Here is a 13690-nt window from a genome sequence, read left to right as displayed (position 1 = left end):
TGTGCCCAGGTTAACTTTTCCTCACAGGTCAGGGTTTCTAAACCTTTTATCATTGCTCTCCTCTGGACTCTCTCCAGATTGTCCCCATATTTCCTAAAGTGTGGTGCCCAGAACTGGACACAGAACTCCAGCTGAGGCCTCACCAGTGCCACACAGAGCGGGACCATTACCTCCTGTGTCATACATACAACACTCCTGTTAAGGCTCCCCAGAATATTAACCTTTTTCACACCTACATCACGTTGTTGACTCGCATTCAATTTGTGATCCACTCTAACCCCCAGATCCTTTCCAGAAGTGCTGCTGCCTAACCAGTTATTCCCCATTTTGTAGTTGTGCATTTGATTGTTCCTTCATAAGTGAAGTACTTTGCACTGGTCTTTATTGAATTTCATCTTGTTGATTTCAGACTAATTCTGCAGTTGTCAAGGTCATTTTGAATTCTAATCCTGGCCTCCAAAGGGCTAGCATCCTCTCCACTCCATTATCCAAACCATTAATTAAAATATTGAATAGTACCACCCCCACGATTGATCCCTGTGATACCCCACTAGCAACACACTCCCAGTTTGACAGCGAACCATTGATAACTACTCTTTGAGTACAGTCTTTCAACCCCTTGTGCACGTATCTTATATCAATTTTATGTATGCCACATTTCCCTAATTTGCTTATGAGAATGTCATATGGGACTGTGTCAAAAGCCTAACTAAAATCAAGATATATCATGTCTACTGCTTCTCCCCCCCGCCCCCCTTCCACTGGGCCAGTAACTTTGTCAACTCCTATCCATCTCCTATCCTCAGGGCCCATCTTATTACAGTAACTGTCTCTAGGCAAAGCAGGGCTGAAGATGTCTCCCGAATGGCCAGAAGCTGTAGGAGGTGCTGATGTGGCCAATCCAGTTGGGCTGTACCACATAGCTCAGTGGCATGGCATGGGCAGCCCTCCATTTGCCATAGACTCCTTGAGCCTCTTCATGAGTGATGCGAACTAGTGGCTTGCATGAACTGGTGATGAGACCTGGATCCACTGGCCTGATGTGACTCAGCCTGCCTTTGTGACCTTGGGCAAGTTACTGACCTGCCCTGTCACTCAGTTCCCCATCTGCAAAATGGGGATATTTCCCTGTCTCTCCAGGGGTTGAGGATAAATTCACTGATGTTTCCGAGATGCTCAGATGTGTATATGGTGCCCAGTGTTGTAGTCTGGGGATAGATAGAATGGGACCGTCCCAGCTGGATCCGTTATTGTCTCGATTACTCTAAAGAACCCAAAGGGAAAACTGCATCTCTGACCTACAGTAATCCTGCTGGAAAGACTTGTGGTGGTGGTGGTGAAGTGTAAAGAGTGTTGCTTTACTTCCGGTGTCTTGATCTTTGGCTCCTTCTAGATGGAGATTGTTGTCGTACCCTGGTGGGAGCTGGTGGGGTTGTGCACAGCTGGGGGCTCCATGAGACAGCTGACTCTGCCCAGGCCCCGGAGGGAGCTGGCAGTGTGTGTGAAGAGTTAGCTAACAGCTTAACAATGCTGCTGTCTGGCCTGTTCAGATGGAGGCTCTATGGGCTGTGATCTAGAACAGCTCACTCCTCGTGTTGGTTTTCCTCTCGATGTCGTCTCTAAGGTGATATTCCAAGCCTTCGACGTGAAAGCTTTCACCCAGGACAGCCACCTCGTCGATGTGATGCTGATCTTCCTGCTCTACGGCTGGGCCATCATCCCCCTCATGTACCTGCTCAGCTTCTTCTTTTCAGTGGCAGCTACAGCCTACACACGCCTCACCATCTTCAACATCTTCTCGGGCACAGCCACCTTCCTCGCAGTCACGATCATGAGCATTCCAGGTAAAGGGGCTGCCCTCTGCCCTCCTGACAGAATCCCCATCCCCCACCCCCGGTATCTCATAAGGACGCTGGCATGATTTGTCCTCCAGTGGAAAGAGGTTTTCCTTAGTTCCTTTGCTGGGGGAATCCTACAGCGCTAATTGCTAGCAGGGAGATCTCTGCAGATTCATTCCTCCTGCCATGCGCTGCGGTGCCAATTCATTTTCCCTCCTAGCTTTGTAAACTCTGAAGTCTTGGCGCTGTGTTTTCTTGGCAAGACAGCAGGTTCCATCATTGAAGTCCGCCCAGCTGATCTTGTTTCTCTTTCAGAGCTGGGCCTCGTGGACCTGTCCAGAACCCTGGATAAAATCTTCTTGATTTTGCCCAACTACTGCTTGGGCCAGTGCATCAGTGACTTCTACCAAAACTATGAGTTCATTCAGTTTTGCACCTCTTCCGTCGAAGCCATCATCATCTGCAAAGCGTTCAGTGAGTGTCCCAGTCACTCCCTGCTCAGCTCGCCAGCCCATGACTGTCCAGCATCCCTATGCACCTTGCAGTAAGATGGCATGAGCTGGTGTCCATAGCAGACTTTTCTGAGAGGTGTTGGGAGTTAGGGGGAGAGAAAGAAACATTGCTGACATTCAAGGGAACTTGAATTACAAATGCTGCTCATCCCTCTGTATCATTTGGTGCTATTGAGTGCCTTCATGGTGCAGTTGTATTCCTGAGGCTCGGCTCCCTCTGGGTAAACCAGTGCAAATTGACTGGTGGAATTATATTTATTGACTTAGCATTTGGGCTCCTGGGGAGCTGGAGAGCGGATTAGAACCTTCATGGTCATCCAGAGCCATGGTATTGATGGGCCAGGCTCAAGGGGGACAGAAGAGTTCAGGGGAGGAGCTTGGAGAGAGGTGAAAAATACTTGAAAGCTTACTGGTGTCTTTGATCCCTGATGTGTAAACGCACAGCAAGGGTGAATCCCTGTCTCCCTGTTTCTCTGGGGCTGGCAGGCCTGGCTTCTGCAGTTAGTGTTCCTTCAGGACACCTTAGTGTGGGAAATCTGTGTGTAGCAAAGCGAGACTCACCGGTGTGGCGCTTCCTGCTGGTAGTCCTGGGAATTAGCTTGATTCCAGCTTGGAGCGCTCTCTGTTGACCGGTGGCTCACCTGCCTCAGGCCCCAGTGTCCCTCCTGGACCCCAGTGCCCCTTATCCTGGGGTTCTGCCCCAGCAGTAGCCCCACTCTCTGGGCCTCCCCACCAGGGGAACCCCCAACCCACTACACCCACCTTGCCTCAGTGGCTATTGCTAGTCGTCATCTAGCCCCCGCTCACTGGGGCAGACTGCAGTCTGTAATGGCCACTCATCACTGGCAATGGGGTAGGACCAGCTGCCTCTTCCTATCCCTGGGCTGCACCTCTGCAGCCCCAGGACCTCTGTAGGCCTTCACCAAGGCCTGCAGCCTGGGGGTTTACCAGGCTGGAGCTCCCCAGCATCTCTTGCCCTTTTCCCCAGCACTGCTCTGCTTCAGGTACCTTGCTCCCAGGCAGCTAGCCCTTCCTACTCCAGTGAGTGAGACTCCTCCAGCTACCGGCCCCCAGCCCTCTTATCAGGGCCAGCTGGGCCCTGATTGGGCGTGGCCCCAGCTGTGGCTGCTTCCTCAATCAGCCTCTCCACAGTGGTTCCAGCACCTCGGGGTTCCACTCCTGCCCTTGGACGGTGGAGCTGAGAAGTCTGTTTGGAAAGCAAGAAACGAGGAGATGGTTAAAGGCTAATGGGGAGGGGGAAGGGCACAGTGGGGTTGGGGCATTAGCCTTTTACCTTGGAGGAACTAGGTTAAAGTCTGGACAAAGAATGAAGAATCCAGTGGTCTTTGTGAGGGTCCTCATGGGCATCTTTCTGCATCACCAGCTCCTTGCCAGTTTGCATTCTCTGACGGGGTGCGGCACGGAGGAGGGGAACTGGCCGAACTGTGCGGGGGAATCCCCAGCTAGGGTGCGGCAGGTTGGAGAGGGGTGGCACTGGCCGAGCTGAGCGGGCAGGTTTGGGGGGCAGGGGCACTGGCCGAGCTGTGCGGGGAAGCAGCTCCATTCCCTCTGAAAACATAAAAGGGTGAATCTTCCCCTCCCACCAAAGAGCCGAATGACCCACCTCTGATTTCCCCCCCCCCACCTTCCAGATATCAGTTACCAGATGAATTACTTCTCATGGGAGACTCCAGGGATCGGGCAATATCTGACCTCCATGAGTGTCCAGGGCACCGCCTTCCTCCTTCTTCTCTTCCTCATTGAAACTAACCTCCTCTGGAGACTGAGGACCTTAGTCTGCGGCATCTGTAGGAGGCGGAAATGGGTGAGCTGCTGACTGCACGTTGTAGTTCCAGGCCTCCTCTACCCCCACCTTCGTTCTTCATGGTCTGTGCCCTTTTCTTGGCTCGTACCAGCAACTGCCCTGCTCATGGCCCCCTCTGTCAGGTTTGGCATGTGCCCCTGGGCACGAGCGTGTGCAGCAGGAAGTCTGCCAGGCCCAGCATTGCAGGGAGTGTCTGTGTGCTTGGGGTCCTGTAGAGACTCCCCGTGTCGTCAGGATTGGCTCCGCTGAGGTCAGGGAAGTGACACTGGTGTAAAAGGGAATCGGGCCCGTTGGCTCTTGGGGTGAATATGTGGAGATATACCTATCTCATAGAACTGGAAGGGACCCTGAAAGGTCATTGAGTCCAGCTCCCTGCCTTCACTAGCAGGACCAAGTACTGATTTTGCCCCAGATCCCCTAAGTGGCCCCCTCAAGGATTAAATTTACAATCCTAGGTTTAGCAGGCCAATGTTCAAACCACTGAGCTATCCCTGGAGATGGGCCCAAAGCGCTCAGTTCAGATCTGGTCCCGATTGTCCCTGAGCGTTTGGGACCATTGGGATTGGGGGATGTGTGTTCGGTTCAGGGGCATTTGCATCAGGCTGGGGTAAGGAAAGCCCCCCCAGAGCATGAGTTAGCAAATCCAAATCTCAACGGAGCACGAGGCCTGTGAGAGGTGTGGTCATTGTGTTGGAGCCCCAAACTACCTGCTCTTTGCTCTAAATCCCATCTTCTTGCTGACTAAGAGCAGGGGTAATCAGGGGCACTAAACTGCTCACAGCACTGGTCCATCTGTCCGTCCGCTGAGCATGGGGGTTTCTCCTCCCCCTCCCTCCTTCCCCACCCCGATCAGGGCTGTGTCAGGCGGGGGCAGAGCAGAGAATTGTTCCTAGAGTCAACTGGGCAGAAGAGTCAACCAAGGGCGGGGGGTTGGACCAATCCTCAGGTTGGCTGGGTGGGAGGGTACATCCAGGGTGTATCGGAACATTGCATTTCTCCATGTTGGTGGCTTGCCCTCGGTCAGCCCGCCTGCCCCTGCCAATAACTTCCTCTGGTTCTACCGGCATAGGCAATGCTGCTGAACAGGATGCCCGTGCTGCCGGAAGACCGGGACGTGGCAGATGAGAGGAAGAAAGTTTTGGAGTCCCCGCCAGAGCTGCTGTCATCGCTGAGCAGCCCGCTGGTCATCAAAGAGCTCACTAAGGTGAGCTGGAGCCCAGGCACCTCGCAGATCTGATTCCTACAGGGCTCCCGGGTTAAAGGGGATGGACACGGATGGTTTGTGCCACTGCAGCTTAGCAGGGGTGTTGCGGGGCTGGATTTCAAGGTGCTCTAGCAAAGCCGTGCAGGGGAACGTTTGCACAGCCTCTGGACTGTGCATTTGCACAGCAGCAAAATCAGGCCTTCCGTCTGCAAGCACCCCCAGCAACTTGGTGCAAATCCCAAGTTCCACAAGGCCACCTTCACCCTGGTGAGTGGCAGTGCTGACTGGGGTGGAAGAGTGCAGCTGTTAGTCCTTGGAGCATCCTGTTGGCACGTCCATGGGGAGGAATTGACACCACAGTGCCCAAGGAAAGCCCTGGGCTTTGGTGGATGTGAAGGGATGCGCCCATGCTTGCCATTTCCCTGGGTGCTTGGATAAACGCCTGTCAGGAATGGTCTAAATAATACTTAGTCCTGACACGAATGCAGGGGCCTGGACTAGATAACCTCTCGAGGTCCCTTCCAGTCCTGTGATTCTATGATACTGAGCACTGCATGCTAAGGCCCTGCGCGCTGGCTGCCATGAGACAGGGTCCTGAGCCCCATTGCTGCTCACACGCAGGATGCCAAATGCCCACGTTATGGTCAGCTTCCCTCGTCACACTGGGCACAGCTGTGGTGGGCAGGGACCCCCTGCTGCCATGGGGTAGGAGGTGGGGATCTAATTCCGTGTTCCCAGCTCTGTGTCAGGTCAGGGGCTTGGATTTCATTTGTCTCAAGGCTCTTGGGGTCCCCTTCTGAGCCCTGTCCCTGAGCATCCCCTGCAGAGCCCAGCGCCCAGTCGGGAAGCAGCAGTAGTGCATCTGTGGCAGACAGAAGCAGCCCAGCCTCCCTGTGACCGAGTGCTCTGTATTCTTCCAGGTGTATAACAGCAGTGAGTCCCTGCTAGCTGTGGACAGAATCTCCCTGGCGGTCAACAAAGGGGAGTGCTTCGGCCTGCTGGGCTTCAATGGAGCCGGCAAAACCACCACCTTCAAAATGCTGACGGGCGACGAGAGCATCACCTCGGGGGATGCCTACGTGGATGGCCACAGCATTCTGGCCAACATCAAAAAGGTACCGAACCCCAGCGAGCGAAGGGGCGAGGCTGGGGTTCTGCTGCCACCCATGGCGGGCACTGCTGGAGGGGCAGGGTGGGGAGAAGTCTTGCTTCAGCGCCCTGTGTTTGATTCTCAAAGTGCATGATGCTGCTTCTGGCTGCGTGCGTGTGGTTAGTGGCTGTTTGCCTGGTAAGTGGAAGGGCCGAAGCAGGACTTGGGGGTGCTGTGCTGTAGGCTGATGTAATAATGATCCCAAGGTGCTGCTTTCATGTCCAGCCAGCCTGCTCCACTGAGTGAAATCTGGTTACTTGGCACGCTGGTCCCCTCTGCTGTAAAGGCAGAGATCAAACAAGTTTAACACGTGGATAACTTCAATCACTATTTGAATCATGTCATGCACAGTACTCAAAGTGCGTTAAGCTACCCAGCATGAGATGGGCTGCTAAAAACAAGCATGCAAATTAGGGCTTGTCATGGAGACTTAGTGCATGGCAAGCCAAGGCGTAAATTGACAGCGCACTAACTGGCCAGGTGGACAAAAGTTCCGTAGTGCACTCTGACTACAGTAACTTATCCCTGCTGGCAATCACAGCTGTTCCCAGCCTTTGGAGAGAAACCAAGCGCAGATGCCGGCCTGCCTAGGCAGTCTGGCTTGCTGGGGATATCGCTGCAGAGGTCGGAACTGTGCAGCCTAGGAAAACCCCAGTCTGGCAGGAGAGAGACGTAGGTCACTGCCTAAGAGAGGTGATGGCTGAGGAGCCTAGAGCAGGTGCCCTTGGTGGACCACGGTGGGAATACCCATGCCGTTGGTCTGCACCATGACAGATCTGGTGGCAGGCAGCATGTGGGATCTATAATGGTGTGAATTGCCAGCAGTTACAAGTTCTCACACAGCTCATTTATTCTTAAGGTGAGAGTCAAACAATAGAAACCTACACGCCTGCTAATGATCTCACCAGGGATCACCCCGTCTCCAGCAGGGCTCTGGCAGGAGTCAGCCTTTCACACCCGTCCGGAGGGTTTTCTGAGACTACAAGTTCATAACAGCCTTAGCTCTGACACAGAACAATCACCTGGTCAGGTCATTTATTTCTTTACACATTTCTGGCCTTTGATGTCCAGTCTGTGGGAACAGGGGATCAGCAGGCAAAGGCCTTCAGGGCGGAGCTCCCAAAGGCTGCGTTCTGGCATAACCAGAGGTGAGGAATTTGCATTCCCCTCCCCCTAGACATTTCCCAGGAAATCCACGTCAAAAGTCCATTCTCCTCTGGCATGTTGTTCAGTGTAGTCCTCATATCCTTCAATCAGGCCTTACATCCCATCTCCCCCTCGAGGGTGCAGACAATCTCAGCCCACAATAATCAATAAACTGCATTTAGTGCAGTCGATGCCAAAGTTACTTAAACTTAATTCAGCGAGGTTTTTCAAGGCTACTGCAGGAAATTGCCATATCTGTCACAATTTCTGTTTAAAAGACCCGTTGGTACTCAATGGAGTTGTAAGGCAGCGCATTTAATAAACCTAGTTACAGGAAATGTTTCACATAATGCATAATTAGCTGGTGGAACCCATTGCCACACAATGAGATTTTAGCATGATTCAAACAAGTATTAGACCTTTTATGGCTAATGAGAACATCTGCAGTTAGATTCGAGAGGGTTAAAATTATTCAGAAGGGATTGAAGCTCTGATACCTTATGGAATAAAGTAGCTACTAACTGATGGGGAATTGGTGAGAAACACCCCTATGGATAGGCTGTTCCATCATGTTTCTTTACCTTCCTCTGAAGTAGCTGGTGCTGACCGCTATGAGACTAATACTGGACCTGTAGTCCCTAAATGGGATGAGCTGGCCTTTGTCTGTCCATCTTGGTTGGCTTTCAGGAAACTAATGATGTCAGCCAAAGCCGCAGCGTTTCCCTCGTTCACTAAGCATCTGGTAGCCATGCAGAGAATCCTGAGAATGGGCCATGATCATTTAGGTTCTGACACATTGGTGGGTGGATGCTAATACATGGTACTGCTGCTCCAGGCATGTTAACAAGTCCTTCCCCAAGACAATCCGCCTTGACATTGGGATCGGTTTTGAGGGCTCTCCTCGAAAGTTCCAACAAGATTTTCTGTGTCTGTCCCTTTCCTCGCGTTAGTTTGTTCTTCTCCCTGTCTCTCTAACCCCTGGCAGGCCCTGTTTGGGAAGCGACAGACACAAGGAAGCACAACGCCCTCTGCATAGACAATGAATCTGCAGGGCCGGCTGCGGAATAAAACTGGCTAGGAGCTTGTGATCTTGTTCTTGTCACGCTGAAGCGGGCCGTAGCTAGGTGTTCATGTCCCTGGGCTCTGGTCTGCAGATGGTGTTGATTTGAGAGAGGGAACACAAAGTTAAGACCTGGAAAGCTACCCACCAGAAACTAACGCAGGGGATCAGGCCATAGGAGTCTGGCGCAAATATCACTCTTGCTAGCGAGGATTTGGAGAGCAAGATACCAGATTCTCTGTACAGAGAATAACTTTGTGTGGTGCTCACTTGAGCTCTCTGAGTGACCAATTTCTCCTCTTGCTTATTGCCAGGCAGTACATAGAGTGTAGCTTTCTTTCCTGGTAGCCACAGCCAGCTGAATTGAGCCACCCGAAGGGGATCTGAATAGGGTAGTATGGTGTTGTCAGACTAGCAGCTCAGGAAGCTTGTGTAGGAATCGGCAAGCATGGTTAGCTAGCCATCCCTACGTAGCTAGCAGCTCTGGGGCTTCTCATGGCTCATTATCCTACCAGCTGGTTAGAAGACCCTTTAGTCATAAGACCCGTTCATACAGGGGTGTCTGTCTGTCTGAAGACCCAGTACATCCAGGGCTGATGTGGTTTGAATCTACCCACTGATGTAATTAATGTAAAACAATTAGTACTGGAGGGAGTCTTTGTGGCAAGAACAAAGCTCCCCCTGCTGGTGATCTCAGTTTAATGAGCCCCTCACTCTTGGCTTATTTTCTTGGCCTTCCTTTGCTCCAAGGTCCAGCAGCGGATCGGCTACTGCCCTCAGTTTGATGCCCTGTTGGATCACATGACTGGGCGGGAGACACTGAGCCTGTATGCCCGGCTTCGGGGGATTCCCGAGCGCTACATCGGCAGCTGCGTGGAGAACATGTTGCGAGGGCTGCTCTTGGAGCCCCACGCGGACAAGCTAGTGAGGTCCTACAGGTGAGACGGAGACCCGGTGGCATTCTCTGCCCAGACACATCTCTGTGGGCGGAATTGGAAACCTGAGTGCCTGCAGGAGCCTGGCCTAGTGGTTAAAGCTCAGGGCTGGGACTCAGAAGATCGAAGATCTAGTCCCAGCTCTGCCACAGGCTTGCCGAGAGGTTTTGGCCAGTCTCCCTGTCTCTGCCTGGGCTTCCCCATCTGTCAAATGGAGAAACTTTCCCTGCCTGAAGGGGCTGTGCAGGTAAATGCACTGCAGGGCACTGAGACACAGGGTTGTGCAAACTATTACCTGTTATAGCTGGGGGGGGGGCATGGGAATAGTTCGAGGAGATGCCCCAGACTTGTCCCCACCCCCCGGCGTAGCCCAGACAGCTCGGCATCCCATAGAGCCATGCACGATGCTCTCCCAGTCTGGATCTCCCAGAGCTGGTTTCAAGGTTGCCTGTCTTGTCGGTCCCTCCCTCACAGCGGCGGCAACAAGCGGAAGCTGAGCGCCGGCATTGCCCTGATCGGCGGGCCTCCTGTGATCTTCATGGATGAGCCCTCCACCGGCATGGACCCTGTGGCCCGGCGCCTGCTCTGGGATGCTGTGACTAGGACACGGGAATGTGGAAAATCCATCATCATCACCTCCCACAGGTGGCTGGCACCCCTTTCCTTGCTGGGATCCAGCGGGGAGGGGGAGGAGCGGGGCAGGCTGGTTGGGAGGTTCCCTGCAATGGACTAGCCCTTGCTCCCTGTCTCCCAGAGCACCCGGATGTATTGCACGGGCAAGTGTTTGTGGCACCTGCTGAATGACTATTGCAGTGGTAGCAGTGCACAGTCCTTCGCAGTGTAACCCGCTCAGCTCTGTCCATGGCATCTGGCCTGCGAAGCAGGACAGGGAGGAGGAGCTGGCACCCCACCTCCCATGTGGGTAAAGAGCAGGTTCCTGTGCCTGGCCCCAGTCCCAGGCATCAACACCCCCGGATGTTCCAGCATCATCGCTTCTGGGTGCTGCCTCCTTTCCATGGCTCTGTTCTCCTCCCTGCAGCATGGAAGAGTGCGAGGCCTTGTGCACCAGGCTGGCCATCATGGTGAACGGGCAGTTCAAATGCCTAGGGAGCCCCCAGCACCTGAAGAGCAAGTTCGGCAGCGGATACACCCTGCTAGCAAAAACCAGGGCCGAGGAGGAGGGCGACATGCAGGTGTTCAAGGCCTTTGTGGAGAAGATGTTTCCAGGTACAGCCCCTCACTGGGACACGGCCCTGTTCATGTCGGGGAGCCCTGGGTGTGGAGCTCGGCAACAGGCCCCGTTTGCACCCATGCATGCGCATGTCGCCTGCAGTCTCCTAACTCCGCGCTAACCTCTGCTTGTCTCCCCCAGGGAGCGTCCTGAAGCACGAGCACCAAGGCATGGTCCATTATCACTTGACCAACAAGAACCTCAGCTGGGCACAGGTGAGGGCAGGCCAGAGGCTGCTAGCGTCTGGCCCAGGCCAAGCCAGGCTTCTCCCTTTCCATAGCAGACACGAGGCGCTGGAGCGAAGCAGGGAGTGAATGGAGGGACTTGCGTGCCCCTGGTCATTTGGGTGCCATTCCAGCTGGGATTATCCATCCATTCCAGCTGGGCTTTGCTTTAACACGCACATCCACTGGGCCACTGACGTTCCATTTACTGGTGTCTGTTTAAAGGGACACTGTCCGTTTGAAATACAGGACATCGGAAGTAACTGATTTAAAAATAGCTTCAGCTCCTCTCCCCGCCCCCACTCTCCATGCTAATATTTCTGCCTTTTCCTCTCGCCGGTTGCTTTTTAAGCTGATTTTTGTCCCAGAGCAGATGGGTAATTGGAGGGGGCACTATTTCAGGAGGTCTTTAAATCTCTCTAGAATAGTTAGGAATGAGTCAGTGGTGTCCCCCACCCAACTCAGTGCTGTGATTAGCACGTGGTACCCAAAGCTGCTACAATAAAGAAATACCAGTGTATGTGGTACTGGGCCGTGCATTAGTGGCTGGACTCTGGGTGCCGCAGCGGTTGTACCGCTCCCCCTTGAGCAGTGCTGGGAGGTTGTGGGTGATCACAGCCTTTGGCCTCTGGCTTTGGCTTGGGCAAAATGCCTCCCTTTTTGGGGGCTTTCGAATTTCTTTGGGCAAAAACAATTGCCCCAGAAATGGCCAAGCCAGCCTGCCTGGGCTGGGGGTTGCCGAGCTCTGCTGTGCAGCTCAGAGGGAGCAGTGCTGCGGGCGTGGCATCCTCAGGGCGAGACACTCCAAGGCATCTGCTGTCCACACCCCATGCTGATCCTGCGCATGGAAACCTCTGACCATCTTGGGTGAGAGATGCTTCCCCTGTCCCTCTCTCAGCTCTCACCTGCCGCTTGTCTCCCTTTCCCCTAACCCTCATCCCTGAGCTCTGTGTCCCCCTCTCCCATGTCTGCAAATCTGCTCCTCTCCATCTCCACTGCAGCCCTGGCTGCCTCTCCCTTCATCTCTTCTCACCTGACCTGTTGCAGCTCCCAGGTCCAGCACGTCCAAGGCTCCCGGAAGCATGACCCTGTCGCATACACCCATAGCCCCTGCCCCCCCTTCATTTCTCTTCCCTCTCCTCCTGTTTGCCTTGGACTTGCCACCAGCCTAGCCCTTCAGGCCATGTCTCTGCTACTGGTGTGAGAGCGTTCTCCTCTGCAGCTCTCTCCATCTGGAACAGTCTCAGTCTCTCAGACGTGCTGACTCTCTGTCTTGTCAGATCTTGTCTGAGGGCCCCTGTTCCCCCTTCCCCGTTGCTCTGACTCACTCCTGGCTGCCTGAGCCACTTGCTGAGCTCGAAAGCACTGTGGGATGCAGTTTGCACGAGCTGCACCGTACAGATTGTCCTGGCCTGAGCCGCTTGCCTTGGGTTTTGGTGAACTGTGCAACCCAGTTGCCTCCAGCCCAGGGACGTATTCTTTAAACAGGGGCAGACCCTTCACTAAACACCCTCCTTCCTGAGCCCCAGCAACCCCCCCGCCAGGTCAGGACAGTCAGACCCAGCTCCTGTGGAAACCCATCCACACCTGCCGTTTGACCAGCAGGTGGCACCGCAAGCAGGGTTCTCTTCCTGTGACCCCTGTCAGTGCAGCAGTGCCTGGGGCCTGTAGCCAGCGCTGTGCCACGGGATACATGCCACCCTCACTGGGGCTCCTGGGCATCCCCGCAGGTAAGGAACCAAGCTTGCATAGTAAACTCCGATCCCTGCAGACAGTTACTTGTGTAAATAGAGATGCCTGATCTGACCTCCCGCGTAACGCAGTCTAGAGAGTCCCACCCAGTTACCCCCCAAGCCCAACCCCGTGGAGTCACCCGGCCTCTTGTGCTCTCCCCTCAGGTCTTCGGGTCGCTGGAGAGAGCCAAAGAGAAGTTCCACGTGGAGGATTATTCCGTCAGCCAGATCTCCCTGGAGCAGGTCTTCATGAGCTTCACCCGTTTCCAGCACTGCACAGAGGAGCGAGGGAAATGAACAGAGACCCACCTGCCCTCCTCCTGGACTGATCTGCTGCCTATACATAGTATATAGAGAGACAGTAATTTATATTATCAGCGTGTGTCTTAAATAATGTATAAATGTCAGAAAGTTTTGACCAGGGTGCTTGGGGGGTGGGGGGCATCCTGTCTGCTCCTCAGTGCAGGGGTCACAAGGAGCGTGTGGATGGGGGTGTGTGAAGCACAGACGGTGAAGAAGCTCGCCAACTGCTGCCTTTTGGGGAAATCTCTGAATTTTACTCCCTCCTTCCCATTTTTAAACCAGCCGAGGAGAGGACGGTGCTCAGCGACGGGGGAGCAGCCAATGGAACTACAGAGCCGCTGGAGTCCAGTGCTCATCTCTACACCACGGCTGCTCTGCTCCATCGAAGGGGGGAATCCATGTATCAAATGATGGGGGGGGGGGTTCAGAGCTCCCCTCTGGATCGGTGTCCTTGTCACCGATCCTTGCACACGTCTGTGTGGGGCGCTGGCAGCACACGCCTGAGTGTGTGAGAAAACATCACTCTTCA

The 13690-nt window shown here is 54.0% G+C and overlaps 1 protein-coding gene across 1 annotated transcript in view; it reads left to right on the top strand.

Moving 5' to 3' along the window:
* ABCA3 (ATP binding cassette subfamily A member 3) overlaps window positions 1-13236 on the top strand; it is a 77019-nt gene extending 63783 nt beyond the window's left edge. Inside the window, exons 22-31 of the mRNA XM_024219697.1 lie at window positions 1625-1844; window positions 2154-2312; window positions 4003-4175; window positions 5245-5379; window positions 6300-6494; window positions 9486-9673; window positions 10145-10315; window positions 10710-10897; window positions 11043-11116; window positions 13024-13236. Coding sequence (XP_024075465.1) covers window positions 1625-1844; window positions 2154-2312; window positions 4003-4175; window positions 5245-5379; window positions 6300-6494; window positions 9486-9673; window positions 10145-10315; window positions 10710-10897; window positions 11043-11116; window positions 13024-13155 — 1635 coding nt within the window. The 3' untranslated portion in view covers window positions 13156-13236. The remainder of the gene's footprint in view (window positions 1-1624; window positions 1845-2153; window positions 2313-4002; window positions 4176-5244; window positions 5380-6299; window positions 6495-9485; window positions 9674-10144; window positions 10316-10709; window positions 10898-11042; window positions 11117-13023) is intronic.
* Window positions 13237-13690: the final 454 nt, after the last annotated feature.

This window comes from Terrapene carolina, unplaced genomic scaffold (assembly GCF_002925995.2).
Source record: "Terrapene carolina triunguis isolate 2854851 unplaced genomic scaffold, T_m_triunguis-2.0 Scaffold67, whole genome shotgun sequence".
In the NCBI taxonomy this organism is placed as follows: Eukaryota; Metazoa; Chordata; order Testudines; family Emydidae; genus Terrapene; species Terrapene triunguis.
This window is presented reverse-complemented; position numbering and strand designations above follow the sequence as displayed.